The sequence below is a fragment of the Barbatula barbatula genome (assembly GCF_947034865.1).
Source record: "Barbatula barbatula genome assembly, chromosome: 18".
Taxonomy (NCBI): domain Eukaryota; kingdom Metazoa; phylum Chordata; class Actinopteri; order Cypriniformes; family Nemacheilidae; genus Barbatula; species Barbatula barbatula.
The window spans coordinates 14,769,254-14,787,709 of record NC_136781.1 but is presented as its reverse complement, the minus strand read 5'-3'; the positions used below and the strand labels follow the sequence as shown (position 1 = coordinate 14,787,709).

General features: G+C 39.7%; 3 protein-coding genes across 4 annotated transcripts; 1 reads left to right on the top strand and 2 right to left on the bottom strand.

Moving 5' to 3' along the window:
• Nucleotides 1-86: 86 nt before the first annotated feature.
• hnrnpa0a (heterogeneous nuclear ribonucleoprotein A0a) lies at nt 87-4,210 on the bottom strand. The gene is made up of 4 exons (XM_079479611.1): nt 3,278-4,210; nt 659-773; nt 512-571; nt 87-214 (listed from the first exon to the last, which is right to left on the bottom strand). The coding sequence occupies exons 1-2, from the start codon at nt 4,098-4,100 to the stop codon at nt 727-729; spliced, it is 870 nt and encodes a 289-aa protein (XP_079335737.1). The 5' UTR covers nt 4,101-4,210; the 3' UTR covers nt 87-214; nt 512-571; nt 659-726.
• On the top strand, nt 4,188-11,919 carry dpf2l (D4, zinc and double PHD fingers family 2, like). Of its 2 annotated transcripts, none has more exons than XM_079479609.1 (11): nt 4,188-4,465; nt 5,001-5,161; nt 5,250-5,357; nt 5,476-5,672; nt 5,754-5,846; nt 5,975-6,059; nt 7,952-8,083; nt 8,638-8,769; nt 8,859-8,971; nt 9,694-9,775; nt 11,002-11,919. In XM_079479609.1, the coding sequence occupies exons 1-11, from the start codon at nt 4,434-4,436 to the stop codon at nt 11,082-11,084; spliced, it is 1,218 nt and encodes a 405-aa protein (XP_079335735.1). In that variant the 5' UTR covers nt 4,188-4,433; the 3' UTR covers nt 11,085-11,919. The 2 variants fall into 2 exon arrangements, with proteins under 2 accessions (XP_079335735.1, XP_079335736.1); XM_079479610.1 differs by having other exon boundaries at nt 4,236-4,726.
• Nucleotides 11,920-13,460: 1,541 nt separating this feature from the next.
• Nucleotides 13,461-18,166, bottom strand: chrm1a (cholinergic receptor, muscarinic 1a). Its single transcript, XM_079480455.1, has 3 exons — nt 17,821-18,166; nt 15,473-16,210; nt 13,461-15,087 (listed from the first exon to the last, which is right to left on the bottom strand). Exons 1-3 carry the CDS (start codon nt 17,842-17,844, stop codon nt 14,419-14,421), a joined length of 1,431 nt encoding a protein of 476 aa, XP_079336581.1. The 5' UTR covers nt 17,845-18,166; the 3' UTR covers nt 13,461-14,418.
• Between the last annotated feature and the right edge of the window lie 290 nt (nt 18,167-18,456).

Sequence of the window (18,456 nt, the reverse complement as noted above, 5' to 3'; positions counted from 1 at the left end):
AATTTTCATTATTTTAATCATGGCTAACCACATAAATAACCACACTACTAGATGCATTCAAACAACAGAAGACGCCAAAGACTTCATTTATTAAATCATTTTATTCCTTTGCACATGTAAAACGACTCCATTGGCTGAATTGCAACACTCCACGTGTTTATCCCCAGCGAGCTGATCCTAAACCTGGCACCACCAAGGCATCGTCTTCGACCAGCTGTGTAAAGATCAAATCAGAAATTGTATTAAAAGATGCAAAGAACAGTTTTTTTTTAATGGGTGTCAGTGACGGGACCTATAAAAAGATCAGTTTTCTAAATACTGAATGTCTAATGTATACTGAATGTCTATGGCTTACAAAAGGATTGAACCTAAAATGTATAATTACATCCAAAATGACCACAAAAAAGTATTAAAAGTAGTTGCCCTTAAAAATAGAAATGAAATAGTTACATCAAATTATAACGTAGGAAACCACTAAGTAATAGTCATGGTTTAGACTACAAAATCTTACCCAAAGCATCTGGCCTCTCGGAGGTCACCAGGAATACAGCATATGCAGTCCATCTCAAATCTGCAAGATATCACCAAGTGTGAAAGTATGTACATATATTAGGTGGTGCTGCCAGTTTATTTATAAAAAATAAAAAATAAAACTCACCGGAGACGCTGAGGAAGTCCTTGCTTCACTTTTCTGGCCAACTGGATTCTCAGCTAAAGCGGAGGTTCTCAAGCAGCCACACGTAGAAGTGAGATTGTATTCCATTGCATACCCTCTGTGGAAAAAGAAGATAGATGCAATTAGTGTTAAGTCAACAAGTGACGTTTTCCTGAAGCACGTCTAACTACAACCAGTCTATGACACAACTCGATCAGATTTATACTTTTGTGATTGCCTTTAAGAAAAGCGATCTATGTAGGAGCTGTGTCGTTGTTTTAAATCTAATAGCGTTCCAAAGGGCCAAACCAAATGACAGTCTCAATGAATTACACACATCCATTGTCCTAGCGTGTCAGAAATGGACAAAACACGAGCAAAACACCGAGATGAGGAGGGGAGGGGGATTGATAAGATGTAAAGTAAATAACTGAAGTCACAAACCTTGAGCTTAATAAATGCTGATCTCCTTTGCATTTGATGCGATTTATATCTGGAACTAATGCATCAAGTAAACAGGAACTATAAGCCCCATTCTCCGGTTTGACCTTAAACTGAAAATTGTCTAAAATATATTTGATTAAGACATAACTACATAGACCACAATCACCACAGCTTCACACACATTGGACTAGAGAGCAGTTTCCACTTCTCCTCCATTTTACATGGTCACCGCTAGTTAACACTAAGATAGTATTAGGTAATGCTGTAATAAAGTTGCATGCACGCTTTTACACTATCCACTCACAAATACCTCGTTTTGCGTCTGTTCCAGGTGGATCCGAAGTATGTTAAAGACACACCTGATGTAATGTCTCGTATATAAAATATTTCTACAAACCTGGTGCGATTATCCTATGGATTTTCTGCTGGGTTTCTACATCTCTGGAGTACCCCTGGAGAATCCAATGACGTAGTAGTGGACACAGCTAAGGTATAGATCCGTCTTATTTGATCACTAAAAGTATTGGAACAAAGCTCTAAACATATTTTAAGAATAAAGACAACATATCTTGCATGGTTGGGAAAATTTTTACATCCCCACACGTCTGATGCAAAAATAGTCCATATGGTGCACTAAAGCCGGTGCCTGGTAGGAGCAAAGGGTCAGCATGTGCTATCCTTGCCTCCAGTTTTAGTCTTACCTAGACGGCGATACAGAATCACTAAGCGGGCTTCGTATACGTCAAAACCACCCAATAAAGCTCAACTAGTCAAACCATAATGGCTACGTAATAATCACCTTTATTAATAGAAATACATACAGTTCAGTTGGTTCTGAAATAAACAATATTCCATAGGTATTATATTGTTGAAGCAGTAATACAATTAGACAAATGCATCCTTAAGGACTTTAACTGTAGAAAAACAACTCAAATCAAGCCCGTCTTTAAAGTTCACTGTAACACCAAATACAATATTTTATAATGAAGTCGGAACTATTTGACAAATGGCTAATTATTGGAGAGTCACAATAGGTCACTACAACGGATGTTGGGTTTGTGCGAGACTGAACACCAAAAGGTAAAACCAATCCTTTTATTTGCATTCACCGACACAAATATAAATGTGCCTTTATCCCACCCAGTATGTCTGGATGACAAACAAAGGAGCCTAATTAAATACCAGTTTAATGTGATACTTCACCCAAGAAAGAAAACTCTCGTTTACTTCGAGTCGTTCCAAATCTGTATAAAAGTATTTTTTCTGATGAGCACAAAGATATTAGTTAGAACGCTTATAACCAAACAGATTTGACGTTTGGGGGGGCTAACATCGGTTCTTCTTTCTCCGTGTCAATCGAAACAAAGAAATGTATACAGATTTGAAACAACTCGAAGGCAAGTAGATGACACGGTTTCCATTTTTGGTGAAGCATCCCTTCAATGTTCCACTGGTTGTCCAGCAGCCCCGCCGGACGGCGGTCGTTTAATACGTCACGTGATCACTACCGACCAATGAAAAGAATCGAACCTCTACGGGGGGGTTCACCGTGATTGGCTCCAATCAACGGATTTAAATAACGTGGTTGAACAAAGGGAAACAAAAGACAAGAAAATACAATACATACGCTAAAGGAAAAAACACATGCCTACACTAACAAGCAAAAATGCTAATCTTAACTTAACATCAAAGCACAAAAACGTGAGAGAAACAGTTTCGTAAGGAGGGAGCATGCCCAGGCCATTGTTGGCCGGTCTGATAACAAGCAGAAATCCACGGCAGTAGTCCTATTTGTGTAGCTGAAAAAAACTCCCTAGTACTTTAGGGAAACGATGGGTGCCTTAAAAAAGAGAATGTGTAGTAACAGCTGTGAGAGGTAACGTTTGATAGGTAACCCTCTACCTATGATCTGCTAGGCTGGATAAGTTGTGAACTCCTGAATGAATCGATGCGTCATTGTTTCAGTCAATGTCGGGCCACGTTAAGGTGACACGCTCTGGCTACTTTGCTGAATATAACGTGTGGTCAAAATCGTGATGTGGGCTGGGGAAGGAGCTGCTCTTAATATCGCACCTAACACGTATTTTTAATACGAGCCTCCGTAACCCCCCCTGCCGTAACCACCGCCGCCACCACCACCTCGGGAGTAAGGAGCGTTGCTTCTGCCCGAGTAATTACCTTTCATTGGACCATAGCCAGAGGATTGCTGGCCATAGCCGCTGCCAAAGTCATTGTAGCCGTTACCACCACCGCCGTAGCCCTCCATTTGGTCTCCGTAGCCTCCCCCATATCCGCCGCCGTATCCGCCTCCATAGCCTCCGCCATAGCCATCGTTGCCCCCGTAGCCGCCGCCGTAGTTGCCGTATCCGCCGCGCCCACCGTAGCCGTTCTGAGGTCTCCCCATCCCCCGTCCGCCTCCCCTGCCTCCCCGACCACCGCGACTACCAGAAGCCTGCATCTCTTGCTTGGTCAGGGCTTTCTTCACTTCTACTTTATGTCCATTAATCACGTGAAACTTAAGCACCACAGCTTTGTCGGCGGAATCGTTATCCTCGAAATACACGAAGCCGAAGCCCCGTTTCTTGCCGGTCTCTTTGTCCGTGATCACCTCGGCCTTCTCGACCGCGCCGAACTGGGAAAAGCAGTCGCGGAGGTGATCCTCCTCGATGTCGTCTTTAAGACCGCCGATGAATATCTTCTTCACCTTAGCGAGGGCTTCGGGTCTGCCGGCATCTTCTCGCGCTACGGCCCTCTTGATCTCGACGTTATTCCCGTCCAGCAAATGGGGACGGGCCCCCATGGCCGCGTCCGCCTCCTCCGGACTCGAGTAGGTCACGAAACCGAAGCAGCGAGAGCGCTTCAGCTGCTGGTTCTGCACCACCACGCAGTCCGTGAGCTTCCCGTACTGCTCGAAATGCTGCCGCAGCCCATCGTCCGTGGTTTGGACGTTGAGCCCCCCGACGAAGAGTTTGCAGAGCTGGTTTTCCATCTGGGCCGTCATGCTCGTAATCTAATCTGCGTTAGGTTGGGACGATATATATAAAATGGCGGGGGAATATAAATGGCGGCGGTGCGGATAGATGATGTCATACAGAGTAAACCACGCCCACCGCGAAATGCGCTCTGTAGTTTTCTTTTGTAATTCAGCGATTTTACTTTCGTTTGATATTATTTGTATTCACAACACAGTTGTACCATGTTGTTTCTTCAGCGCCCAACTATGTTATCAGGACAGCATCTTTCGTTTTAAAAAAACGTATGGTACCCTCCCCGTTCAAAATATGTTCAACGCGCATGCGCAGTATAGTCATCAACAGCACATTACGGCAAAACAATGGCGGCTGCCGTGGAGAATATTGTTAAAGTGTGAGTACATGCACTTCTCCTTATTTAATAGATTGCCCCGCAGTTCCAAACCATGGCTAAGTTGGGGTGACTTTAAAATCGATAATCCGATCTAAGTTTAAAGGCTGCTTTGTATTAGACCAATAGCTCTAACGAACACCTCGTTCATTCATTGTTTTCCGTGACATCAAAGCGCGCTACAACGTGACTTCTTTTAAAATTACTTAAACCAGTTGGTTGATGCTTAGATTGCCTTCGTTGTTCACTCCTTTGTCCAACTATGTAAGTAGACGTATGTTTCTTTTTCTGTCGTTTTTATTTATTTTTGGTCTATGCTAGTGCACTATTGAACTCCATTGTTTGCATATCAGCACGCCGTGGCGCATTAATGTAACAGTATCCCGCAAAACAACAAAGTGTGTCTCTTTCTAAAACAATAATCAAGTCATTTTAATTAGATCTGTTAAAGTATACGAGCTTGACTGTATGGAGCGAGTATTTACCATACCAATGTACATTTAATTCAGTTTTGTCTGTGTTGTCTGTCGGACCACAGGCTTGGAGAACAGTATTATAAAGATGCTTTGGAACAGTGTCACAGTTATAATGCCCGGCTGTGTGCCGAGAGGAGTATCCTCATGCCCTTCCTGGACTCCCAGACTGGAGTGGCTCAAAGCAATTGCTACATCTGGATGGAAAAGAGACATAGAAGTGCAGGTTCAGTATCAGCCCGACTCATTTTGCTGCGTGCCCTTTCTCCAATAACATGCACTCAATCATTTGTTTGATAATATTGGTTTTGAAGGGACTGCACCGGGACAGCTGTACACGTATCCTGCACGACGCTGGAGGAAGAAAAGAAGAGCCCATCCTCCAGACGATCCTGCTTTGGTTTTTCCTCCACTCAAAACTGGTATTTGAAGACACTTCACCTTGGCACATTACAATCTGTATTGATCTCAACGAGCCATCAAACATATCATGACTGCTTAATACGACCAGATTAAAATGGAAAAATGCTCTTCCCTAAGCTGAGCTAGAACTGGGGTTGAAGAAAGATGTGTTGGGCCCGTTGGACGGGAGTAGTCTGGAAGCCTTACTGAAAGGAGAACCACTGGATAAAAGAGTAACCACAGAGCTCAGACCACCAGAGGAAGAAAGCAGTCAGACTGAGATCACTGGAACCAGTGCAGCAAGCAGCCATACTAGCTCCACACGTGTTAGGAAGGTATATGGTGGAGTTTTTCTATTGTTGTGTATTATTTTAACTATGTAAATGCATGGGCTGATCGTTGTTTGTCAATCTCAGAGAATCCTTGAGCCGGATGACTACCTGGATGATCTGGATGATGAAGATTTTGAGGAAGAGACGCCCAAGAGACGCGGAAAAGGGAAGTCTAAGGTATCGTGCCAACATCTGCAGTCACGGACAATAGATTCAGCACAGTACGGAAATCAAAGATGAAACGTGATTTTGGTCAAGAGAAAGGGTGTGATGATGATGATGATGATGATGTTTTAATCTGACAGGGTCGTGGAGTAGGAAATGGAAAGAAGAAGTTGGAAGCCGCTGCTGCTGCCCAGGAAGATCGTGATAAACCCTATGCCTGTGATAGTAAGTTGTGATGTATTTTTCTTTATTCTGTAGCATTTTTCTTTGCGTTACACTTATAGATGCCTTCACTGTTAGTAAACATCGTTGCACGTTTAGTGGGCGGAGCTTAGGTGGAGGCAGAAAGATCCCCCTGACCGCATTACTAATGCTAGGTAGCACGTCTTGTTTGCTTGCTTTTTGACAATGACTTGATAAAAGTCAGTTTGTAGAGCGTATACATCTATAGATGCCTGCGTGTACTAACAGTAACAAACGTAAGCAAATGCATTTACTTGAACATAAACCTGACACATAACACTGTTCCCTCGTCCTTTATACTAGTGCACTTATTGTGACAAAAAAGAAGAGAAGACAAACAGTTTCCTTTATCTTTAGTTTCTGGCCTATAGTTAACTGCTTGTTGAATACAGTAACTAACAAAGTTAGCTAGCATGCCCTATGCGTTTAAAAGTTAATGCTATGTCAAAAATAACCTTGTTCCCCAGTTTCTGATTCGGGCATACTTGAGATAATTTTATACACCCACCCAAAACCATCCACACCAACAAAAGGAAGTCGTTTTTGAAGATCGTTTCTGTTCAGTCCGCCTGTTTTATTGTGTTTACCTACAGCTGTCGTGAGTGTTTTTGTTTAGCTATGGCAGCAGATATGCGTTAATATATCAAATTTGAGACTGTCGATTGTGGCACTAAACAACACAACAAGATGATATTTTAAACCCGAATCTGTGCTGGTTTGTATTTGCCGCTAGAGCCCTGCACGGGCCTTAAATCCATGCCCGGCCCTGGCCGGAGACGCTCAGGCCTGAGCCAGCCCCTGCCCGACAAGCTTATCGGAATTCCCGCCTAGAGACCGAATTGTGTTTTTGTATCACATTACGAGCCAATACTACTGTTACTGCCATTAAATTTTTTTATAAAAGTTATTTATAATTTTTTTCCTTTTATTAAGATAATTTAGAAAAAAGTTTGATGGTGAGTTGACTACGTTTGATCAATTTAGTCTATCAAATCAACACTTGGCTTGCCTGCAATAAAATCCAAATATTTTCTTTAAATAAAGAAAAAAACCTCTAAGCATGGTTTATTATCGTTTATTATCACCACAACCGTAAAAGGGCACTTTTTTAAATAAACTGAGGTGCTCTGCTGCTTGCAACGGCAAACAACGTGCTGAAAACAAACGAAAACGCACCAATCTAAATAAAGCCTACAAATAGCAATCCGTATCGCAACTGTCATTTCTATTGTCATTTACACTTAACGTTATATTTGTCACAGTGACGTGCACTACCGCCGGTGGCAGTTCATCACCGTCATGGCACTTTACCACCACGGTGGTCCACCACCACCGCCGTAACACCCCAGTAAATGATGATAATTTTTGGGTGAAGTATCCCTTATACTTGAAGTAGGCCATATACGGTTTCCAGGACCAACGGCTCTATCAGATGCCATGGGAAAATTACAAAACATGTTAATATACTCTCATTTAATAATTAAAAACTGCTGAAAAACCCCTATCATATCCTTTATCTCCATAACAAAATCACAAGTGGCCACACTGCAATTTACTTTTTACACTTAATAAAATATAAATGTTGGGGATTCTGTGAGACTGTAGTGTAATGGTGCAAACATTTAAGATGCTGTAAATTAATATGTACTGTATATTAAACATTTACTTTTGAAATGAAGGTCAAACTGTAATTCAATTAACTTATTAGAAGTATTTTAACATTGAGACCAGAACAATGACGTATTGCACCAAACTACATATGAAATAAATGATCCAGTTGAACGTTTGGAAATGAACGTTTTGTACGTTATTCATTCTTGCATTGAGTCTGTTTGTGAGACTCAAATGTCCTCTTGAACACCACTATTTTATAGTTTGTGGAAAGCGCTACAAGAACAGACCTGGTTTGAGTTACCACTATACTCACTCTCACCTGGTTGATGAGGAAGGGGAGGACAGAGAGGAACCTGACATTCACCCACCTGAACCACAAGAAGAAACAAAGAGTGAGTTTCAGCCTTATTCACTTATTCAGATCTGCATGACCATCTGAACTGCAAAATAAATCTTCATTTTTCTCACCCTCGAGTTGATCCAAATCTGTATAAATGTTTTTGTTATGATTAACACAGAGAAAGATAATTTGAAGAATGTCAGTAACCAAGCAGAACACCATTGACTACCATAGTAGGAAACATTTTGAAGAATGTAGGAAAGCAAACAGTTCAGGGGTCCTTTTGACCACCATGGAAGTCAATGGTGGCCAAGAACTGTTTGGTTAGAAAGATATTTAGAAGAATGCTTGTGTGTTCATCAGAACAAAGCAGTTTATTCTGATTTGGAACAATTCAAGGGCAAGAGAACGATGGCAGAATTTATAGTTTAGGTGATCTATCCCTTTAAAGATATTACACAGATGTTTTTATTCAGTATATTATGAATGGCATGAGCTATCTTAACAACAAAATATTAACCACGTGGATTACAGCATCTGGATAGTCTGCCGTTTCAAGTTGCTACATGAAATAGAGCCAAATTACAGATCTAATCTTTCTTTCAGCCCCTAAGAAAGGTCCGAATGGCCTGGCATTACCCAATGACTACTGTGACTTCTGCCTGGGCGATTCCAACATGAACCAGAAAACAGGCCAGTCTGAAGAGCTGGTGTCCTGCTCTGACTGTGGACGTTCAGGTATAGAGACACAGTAGCAAGTACGATATCAATGCGTCAGTTATCAGATGCAGACAATGTAAACATTTGTTTATCGGATCACTCCTCAGGGCATCCGTCGTGTCTGCAGTTCACCGCCGTGATGATGGCAGCTGTGAAGACTTACCGCTGGCAGTGTATTGAGTGCAAGTGCTGCAATGTTTGTGGTACATCTGAGAATGATGTGAGTTGAGAATCACGCACATCCTGCACTTCCATTATGGCCATGGCACACCTGCTGTTAGCATACCAGATCACTGTTTACACCTGGAATTTACCTCCAGTCACCTCGGGATAATCTGATTTCCACAGGAGGGTTACTCTGTTTTTTCTAGTGTGTTACTCACGTCAGTGTGTTGCGTATATAGTACACACGTTTCTGACTAACTAGGTTTGTAACATTTATAAATACAGCTATGAAAAAATCATACATTTTTCATTCAGTCAGTATTTCTAGATGTCTTCTGGTCATTCCAGTCCAGTGTCTGTTGAATTTCAAAACTCGGCAGTGACATAGTCAGCCATTCACATTGCAGTTGGATGACTGTCAAGACACATGAAAACTGTGATAAATCAAGGTCGTCACATACATTGTCTTTTTGAACTTTTCCGAAATACATGTACACATATATACAGTTGTGCTGCTTAAAAGTGAACATAAACTTGTTTCCATTGCAATATTTGAGGTCTTAATTTTTTTTTCCAGTTTTCATTTTCTGCAAATAAAAAACAATATATTTATTTGAAACTAGGGAGAAATATTGTTGTAACTAAACACAAACCTATTAATAGTAAATTCAGAAAAACTGGAAGTAATTTTGAAATGGTCTCCTTCAGTTTTTCTGTGGCTGTATGTGTGTAAATACTGTAGATTATAGGAGCTGACCTGTTTAACCCTCTCTTCAGGACCAGCTCCTCTTCTGTGATGACTGTGATAGAGGATATCATATGTACTGCCTGAGCCCACCCATGGCTGACCCTCCAGAAGGTAAAAACATTCAATGATCATGTAAACTCAGATTACAGCAACTGTATTACGGCAGTATACTATCTAAAATATGGAGTAACATCTTAAAATGTATCGATATTAGGGCTGCAACAAACGATTATTTTGATAAACAATTAGTTGGGCGATTTTTTTATTTTTTTTTATAAATCTGATAAAACATTTAATTGGCTTATAACTAAATCAGAGATGGGAATAGTAAACACAACTGAATTTATTAGCCTTATCCCAAAATGTTGTGGACACGTCTATTTGATGTCTGCATTTACATCGGAAATACATAGTTTGCTCATCTGCAATACGTCTCGGAGATGTCTGCTGTCAGACGTCATGTAGACATCTAGAAGATGTCTGTAAGATGTTTATGATTTAGAATGGATGTAAAGCAGCTCTTTCTAAGCAGTTGTTTCCAGATCTTTAACAGATGTATTACAGACGTTTCAAAGTCTCTGAGACGTATTGCAGATGAGCAAACTATGTATTGCAGACGTCAAATAGACGTAAGCCAGATGGATTGTGCTATCTGGGAAGGCTTAGGAGTTGTGTCAGGTGTGTCATATTAGAAGCAGCTGACAGTAGTCTCTCCCAAACGTGGGAGGGGACTGTTGGCCAAGGAAAAAAAAATTTTTTTGTGGCATGAAAAGTAAGATATTTGTCATTCAAATGTTGCGAAGTACAGTAAAAGTATCCAGGAAAAATATACTTGAGTATAGTACAGATTCTCAAAGAGTAAATGTACTTAATTTCTTCCCAACTATGAACTAGATATTTCCCCAAATATAATCTTAAATCGTGTCATTTAAAACGCCTCTCCCCTTTAAACTTTAAAACTGCGTGGCTTGAAGAGAAGCATCCAAAAAACTGCGCACCTCACGCTGCACGGAGCGACACGTTTGTCTTTAAAACTGCACAACTTGTACCACCAGGAGAGACGTATGCACTAAGAGACACGTCTGACTTTAAAACCGTGAAGTTCATGATGCACGGAGGGATACATCTAAAATGGTCATTTTAAAAGGGAAGAGGACTGCTTGATTTATAACTGCGCAGCTCGCAAATGACGTCACAGACCAACTAATCGATAATGAAATTCGTTGACCACTATTTCCATTATCGATTTTATCGACTAGTTGTTGCAACCCTAATCCATATATCATCCAAAGCAAATTATGTGCGGATTAGTCACGTGTCTTTAATCATGTTTACAGGAAGCTGGAGTTGTCACCTATGTTTGGCTCTTCTGAAGGACAAGGCCTCCATTTATCAGAGTCAGAACAATACAATGGAGTAACTGAGTAACCGAGTAACCATGACAACAGTATAACCTGAAGAACACGTAACCCTCACGTACACAAAGAAACACATTTATACAGTTGTGACATTTTACAGTATGGTGGATATGGAAAGGCGGGAAGAGTTGTTGGCCCTTAAATTGCCACTCTTTTATATTTCACTGTGACTGTTACACCTATTTACACATTAGAAACAGCGTTTTAAATGGACTGAGCACACACAGGTGACATTTAAAAAATATTTTATGTACTTCATGCATTATTTGCAACATTCCGTTACGTTTGGGGTAATGGTACAGATGATGGAGCATCTGTTTGCATTGCCAAATATTGTTTTCTATATTGCTTACTCAAAACACATTTGTTTACAAACTGCAAAGGTATGACTTGATCCTTCGAGGATGTTATGGATTTGAAAATGTATTTGTATAAGGTGTTTCTCTGTATCGTTGTCGTATGTAATTATTTCTTGTAAGTTGTTCTTTCAGGAAGTAATTGTGCCAAGGTCCAGATAAAAAAAAACAGGAGATGGGGCTGTATTTTTATTGGTATCATTTAATTTTTTCTACTTTTCCTGGAGTCACACATTTATATGTTTTAATCACACAAAATCACTCATAAGGCGGGTTATCTTTTGTAGTTGAATTTTGTATATGGTATATCCCATATCTATAATTGATGATTAATCATTTTGAATTATTGTGAGCACTGTATCGGTTTTTGGTATTCCATGTTGCTTTGTAATTGGTATTGAATGTAAATGACGTATTTTGCTGTCTTTTTTATTTACATTTTTCGTATTGCCCTTTCCATAATAAACACACATGTAACAGATGCTAGTTTAGTGTATTTTTACAGCTGCGAATATAGTAAAATGTGTAGCTGTATCCATACATACAGTTGCGTCCAAATAATAGCGGTGTGTTTAAAAAGTGAGTAAAGCTCAATATCCTTATAATAACTTTATTTCAGTACACAAATGCACTGGGAACACTGCACATTCTACTCTAAATCAAAACATGAAGAAAAAAGAATCAAATTTGTTAATACTCTACAGAAAGCATCTGCATTTTTCTTTACAAAGTCAAACATTTACTGCATAAAATGACAAATGCTTGAAAATGTCGTGTTCTTGTGAATCCCTGAACTAATATTTAGTTGTATAGCCACGGTTTCTAAAAACTGCTTCACATCTGTGTTGCATGGCGTCGACCAACTTCTGGCACCTGTGAACATGTATTCCAGCCCAGAACAATTGCACCACAGACCACAATTCTTGGTTTTGCCTCAGAAACAGTGTTTCTGGTGTCACCATCACCCCACAAGTTTTCTAAGGTCTTGAGATTTGGCTGACCATCTCATAACATTAATCTTGTTGGTCCGGAACAAAGATACTGCTCGCTTACTGGTGGGTTTGGGGTCGATGTTGAAACACCCGTTGCTTGAGCATGTCCTCTTCAGCATAAGGCAATGACCCAAAAAGAGCAATCTTGCTTTCATCAGTTCACTAAATATTGCGCTATTTCTCATTAGGCCAGTCAATGTGTTCTTTAGCAAATTGTAACTTCTGCACAGGTTGTTTATTCAACAAAGGGACTTTGCGCGGGCTTCTTGCCGATAGCTTGGTTTCACATAGGCATCTTCTAATTGTTACAGTACTCACAGGTAACATCAGACTTTCTTTGATCACCATGGAAGTCATTGGCCAGTCTTCGATCCATTCGAATTTCACGTCTTTCTGGTTGCCGTTTTAAAGCATTTGATATCATTTTAGCTGAGCAGACCATCATTTTCTGCACTTTCTGTTTTTCCCTCTCTTATCAATGTTTTTATCAAAGTACTCTGTTCTTCTGAACAATATCTGGAATGACCCATTTGACTCAGTTTTTCAGAGAGAAACGCACAGCACAACATTTGATGCCTTCGTCCTTAAATAAGGGCCACTTGTTTGACACCAGTTTTTTCACAGAATGATTTATCTCCCTGATTGAAACACACTGCTGTTATTTTGAACACACCCTTTTCAATGAATGATTCAATTACACAGAATTAGCAGCATGCATGTCATGACTTTTGGGTCCAGTGGTTTTCAATTACTCTACTAAACCTCTAGTCAAATATTTACCATATAGAAATATAATTTCCAGCAAAAACAGTGACTGATCTGCTTAGTGATGTTGGACTGCTATTATTTTCAACATAACTATAAATATATTGGTATATGAATGTGAATCAATCATGACTTTAGGTTCATATACAGCCGCAGAAAGAATTAAGAGACCACTCAAACGTTTCATTTCAAATCAACATTTCTAGATGTATTGCGGCCATTCTAAGTCCAGTGTCTAAATTTCAATAAAATCAAACCTCAGGATGAAAAACAAGGTTATCTTTTATTAAATACATGTACAAACATTACTGTTGTATTGCTTAAAAGTAAATATAAACATTTCTTTACACAGCATCATTTCTGTTATTTTGACCTGTTTGTCCAGTTTTCATTTTCTGCAAATATAAACAATATTTTTATTTGAGATTTGGTTAAATATTGTTAGTAGTTCACAGAATAAAATAAAAACATCTTCATTAAATCATATTTAACACATACTGCAAGAAGCAGTGGGTTACAGTACATTTTGAAATAAGATTTTTTTTTCCGAGGCTGAATAAAGTCAGAGTTTATGTAGTGAAATTCAAGAGTACACAATCAAATTGAAAGTTTTAACAAAGAAAAACATGATCAGTTATGTGAATTATAGGTTAAGCACTAGTACTAATATCTTAAGATTTTTAAATCAAGACACAACTACCTGAGAAGCAAAATGACCTAAGATTTAACGTTTTGTTTTCCAAAAAAATATTAAGTGACAATGCTTAAAACAAGAAAGATATGGCATAACTTACTGTACTCCAGACAAAATATCTATCAAAATTATAAAAATATACAATGTGAGCTAAAAATGTTAATAGTAAAAGTCAAAATTGACTATATATACATCATGTCATAATGTGGTCACTGCGATCACTATACAAGATTTGAGAACTAATTATTGACATTTGCACTACAATAAAATACTTGATTCAATGCTACATTTGTGTTTCTCAGCTGTGCCGAGAAATCTCGAGAAACCCGAAGACTGCTACCATCCCTGTGAAAACTCTGATTTCACATGCGTAGACAAAGCTGAACATAGGATACACTTGATGCATCTCTTGGATCCTGGAGAATCCACATGCACTTGAATAAACTGAGTGATTCTACTGAACTCATGGCAGGTCAATCATTGCTGAACTGCCCATTGAATGCATCGAGAATCCAGCTGTTGGAATAAATCAGCCGTTTCCTGTCGGGGTCCATCTGATTCCCTTCCTCTGCTCCTTCCACCTACAAAGCAGCAGGGCCTTGAACGTGACCCGAAAGTGTCTGTTGCAGAGCGCGTAGCAGACGGGGTTGACTGTGCTGTTGACATAACACAGCCAGTAACCCACCTGCCACAGACCCTCGGGAACACAGTCATCACAAAAAGTCGAAACCAGAACCATGATGTTATAAGGTGTCCATGTTACAATGAAAGCCAGAAGGATGGCACTGAGGGTCCGGGCCGCTTTCTTCTCCCTGATCAGAGACGAGGTTCGAGTTTTCCGACAGCGTGGACCTGTGGTCAGGGGAGGAGAACGGGCTTGTGTGGATGTACCATTACTTGTGGTTAGACATCTGTCCGATTGACAGTCCGTAACATGTACGGTAAGGACTGACGTCTCATCCATGCGAACGAGTGGAATGTATTTGTCGTCATCTAAATCTGGTATTTGAGAAACGTGTATCTTTGGATGGTTGTGTGTTGTGTCTGAGTTGGACATCTTGACCCTCTCTCTTTTCTTCCACCATGCTGCGGTTTGGTGGGTGATGGTGGGACAGATGGTTCTTGTTTTCTTGCTGTGCTGGCTCTCGTCTGTCTGCAATCTGACATCTTCAACGCTGCTGGAATCAGTACAAGATCTCTGGAAGAAATAAATCACAAAAAGAATCAGACGTTTTGTTAGACAGGATAAATTGTGTGCCCAAAGTATTGCAAAAATGTTTGTTTGTTGTCAACATTCCTTTTATTCGTCACTGGTAGGGCAAACTGATAGTCCTGTCTTAAAACTAAATGGGGCACTATTGACTACCATAGTAGTTATTTTCCTACTATGGTAGTCAATAGTGACCCAGTTTGGTTTTATCCACCAGCAATGGGTTGAAAAGAAGTGAATAGTTTATACACATGCGTGTATACAATCTTGAATCCAATAACAAGATATATTACCCAACATGCTGTTTCAGTATAAACAAAAATCAAAACAGATCTGAAAATTGAACCGTCTAAACCATTTCATGTAGGCCCACCTGAGATGTGTTTCCAGTGTCTCTCCCCTGTGAGGCTATCAACCCGGCCAGCTGTTGAGAGCGTTTCTCTGTCTCACGGTACACCCGCCAGTACAACGCTACCATGACGCTCACTGGCAGGTAAAATGCAGCGATGGCTGTTCCAAAAGTGATCACGGGCTGAGATAAGAACTGCACTGAGCACTCATCTTCCGGAACAGTCCTTTCACCTACGATATACTGCCAGAACAGAATGGCTGGTGCCCAAAGCACAAATGAGACGCCCCACGCCAGCGCGATCAGCACTGTGGCTCTTCTGGGCGTTCTAGTTGCCCGGTACGTCAGAGGTCTCATAACAGAGAGGTAGCGGTCAACGCTGATGGCCAGCAGGTTCATAACGGATGCGTTGCTTGCCACATAGTCCACCGCCAACCAGATGTCACAGGCCAGGTTTCCTAAAGTCCATCGGCCAATGAGGATGTAGGTAGTGTAGAGGTTCATGGAAACGGCTCCCAAAATGACATCGGCCACAGCCAAGCTTAAGAGGAAGTAGTTACTAACTGTCCTCAGGAGTGGGTTGACCCGGAATGAGATCATGACCAGGATGTTGCCCATGATGGTGATGAGAGACAGTGGGACTGTTAAAAGTGTAATCATTGCCATTCTCCATGTGTCCGGACCAGTGACAGGAACATCTGTCCCATTAATCAAACCGGAGAGATTCAGAGTGAATGTTGTGATGTTCATCGTGGAATGAAGCTGGAGGGGAAAACAATGAGATTATATTTGTGCAGGAAAATCCAAACCCATATCTTGCATTGACGTCTTTCTGAAGAATCTTGATGTTTGCATTCCTCTCATTCCGAAAACTGACATTGGAGGAAAGGAGTGTGGTGTCAAGTGTCCGAATTATGTTTAAATCATACAGGCTTTTGTTACAAACATGTGAACCTACATGAAAAGGACAAGGTGAAATTTTATGTCATTAATGTTCTACTTATTCAAAGCCCTTATCTGACTTATCAGCGTTTACTTTATGATTGAATGTGTTCAATGTCGTGTTTTTAACTTTTTTTTTGTATGTTGCTTTGGTGGAAGTACATTTTGTGCAAGAAAGTACCATTTGCAAGGCATTAAGGATATACATCCTGATCATTTAAAAAGTTTAATTGTTCGTGCAGCCCAAAATGCACATCGGTCATGACCATGAGTAAGGAAAGTAAACTCTAAAAAGTCCTGACTTCATTCGCTAAAAACATAAGGGAGTATCTGTTTATGCTAACTTGTTTTATTAATGAACCGAATTGCATGCAAGCCAGCTGAAAAGTAAATATTATAATCCTGAAATCAACTTTTCATGTGTATTTATTTTACTAAGCTATAGCAACAGGAGGCATGACATTGTACACAGGCAAGTATAGCAAACACTGTGCTGTGGATAAAAGCATCTGCTATAACTGTGTAAATTATTTGCTATATAACCATACATGTACTCAAAACTCTCGTATTTGTCCTGGGCCTCGTGAATTCTCATCATGGATACAAAAAAAGTCATACTTTAAGTGCTAGACAAATAGCACTTCCCACGGATGCAGATCCTTTTACTGAATGCTGAAGCTAATCCCTTCAGACAGGCTCCTCATTATGGAAAATCATTACTGAAGTAGAAACATTACTCCACCCAAGTACTTCGAAATCAGCAAACATGTACATTTATATTTTACATTTTGAATTCAAGAAGTGTTCTCTTCCATCAAATACGATTACTATTTGCCCGAACTTTAATGACAACTTCCAGAACATCACAAATTGATTCCAAAATCTAATTTGGATAAAGAACAAGAGACATTATCAAAGAAATGACAAACATTAAGTTGACTGTACGATAAATCTGATAAAAAACTTTCCATATCCATTTCAAATTTAGTCCAAAATTACTTTAAAAGGTGAACATGCTATTCATTGTCTCAATTAATGCGAATGACTGTTCATTGCAGATTCAACTAACCATTCCTGAATTACAGCAGTAAAATTAGAATTAGCCTACACTTCGTCACCGTGGTAACAAGTTAAAATTGTCTTTGTGTCCTTCAACGAGTCAGGCCGATGTTAAAAGAGTACACAGCGATTCATAATAAATAACTATTTCTATTTTCAACTACAACTATTTCAGAAATGAGAAATTAACTGTATAAAAAGAACGACAAGCCATAAATATACGTCAAAGGGTATTTCAATTGCTTAGAACAATCACCTGAAACAGATCCCTTGTCATGAATGACTTAATTTACAAACGTTATTGCTTTCCAGTTATTAAATGTAATATTGTTTTAGCTATTCTGTAATGCATTGTTCAATAAAGCGCTTACCCAACGCGCAGAGATGTTACTCATACCGTTGCTCTCCAAGTGTCTCCTGCGCACTTGCGCTCTAGACTGCGCGCCTCACCTGTAGCGCAGGATACATCCTCTGAAGCTGAACAAATGCTGCCTGCCACTCCTCAAGATCACAACAAGACTACATCAAGACTTACACGGGATGCTTCACACTATACCTCCACGGTCATTGTTCTCGTACATTTTCATTTTACATGACAAGCGAGTGTTTCAAAAGTGAAATAAAACTTGGCCATGTGCACCTCACACTTCAATCTGTTACCCCCCATCGGGCCAAAGAAATTCATTTAAAAAAGAAATTAACAACTATTCCAGGTGCAGGTCAGGTCTAATCATTTCTAGCTTTGAAATAGTTTGAGCATCATCAACAGCAGAGGGCGCAAAACAACAAGACTTTTTGTTTAAACTTACTTTTTGTGAATGTGACGTTCTTTTTACTTTTTAAGCGCGTAGATGCATCATTTATTTTGCAGCAATTCACGTCGCATAACGTATTATTTTTGATAACCAACATTACATATTATTTTGTATAAAATTATGTTATTTATATATTATTTTATAGTGGAATGGTATTGCATATAAATAAAGAAATATAATGAAATAAATGTA

Excerpts from the sequence above, each read along its gene's own strand:
- hnrnpa0a (XM_079479611.1), bottom strand. The coding sequence starts at position 4,100 with ATGACGGCCCAGATGGAAAACCAGCTCTGCAAACTCTTCGTCGGGGGG. Across the intron at positions 774-3,277 it reads TGGCTATGGTCCAATGAAAG|AGGGTATGCAATGGAATACA; the intron begins GTAATTACTCGG and ends CTTTTTCCACAG.
- dpf2l (XM_079479609.1), top strand. The coding sequence starts at position 4,434 with ATGGCGGCTGCCGTGGAGAATATTGTTAAAGT. Across the intron at positions 5,847-5,974 it reads GCGGAAAAGGGAAGTCTAAG|GGTCGTGGAGTAGGAAATGG; the intron begins GTATCGTGCCAA and ends TTAATCTGACAG. Across the intron at positions 8,972-9,693 it reads GTGGTACATCTGAGAATGAT|GACCAGCTCCTCTTCTGTGA; the intron begins GTGAGTTGAGAA and ends CCCTCTCTTCAG.
- chrm1a (XM_079480455.1), bottom strand. The coding sequence starts at position 17,844 with ATGAGTAACATCTCTGCGCGTTGG. Across the intron at positions 16,211-17,820 it reads GTAACATCTCTGCGCGTTGG|CTTCATTCCACGATGAACAT; the intron begins GTAAGCGCTTTA and ends TTTCCCCTCCAG. Across the intron at positions 15,088-15,472 it reads ACACTGGAAACACATCTCAG|AGATCTTGTACTGATTCCAG; the intron begins GTGGGCCTACAT and ends TATTTCTTCCAG.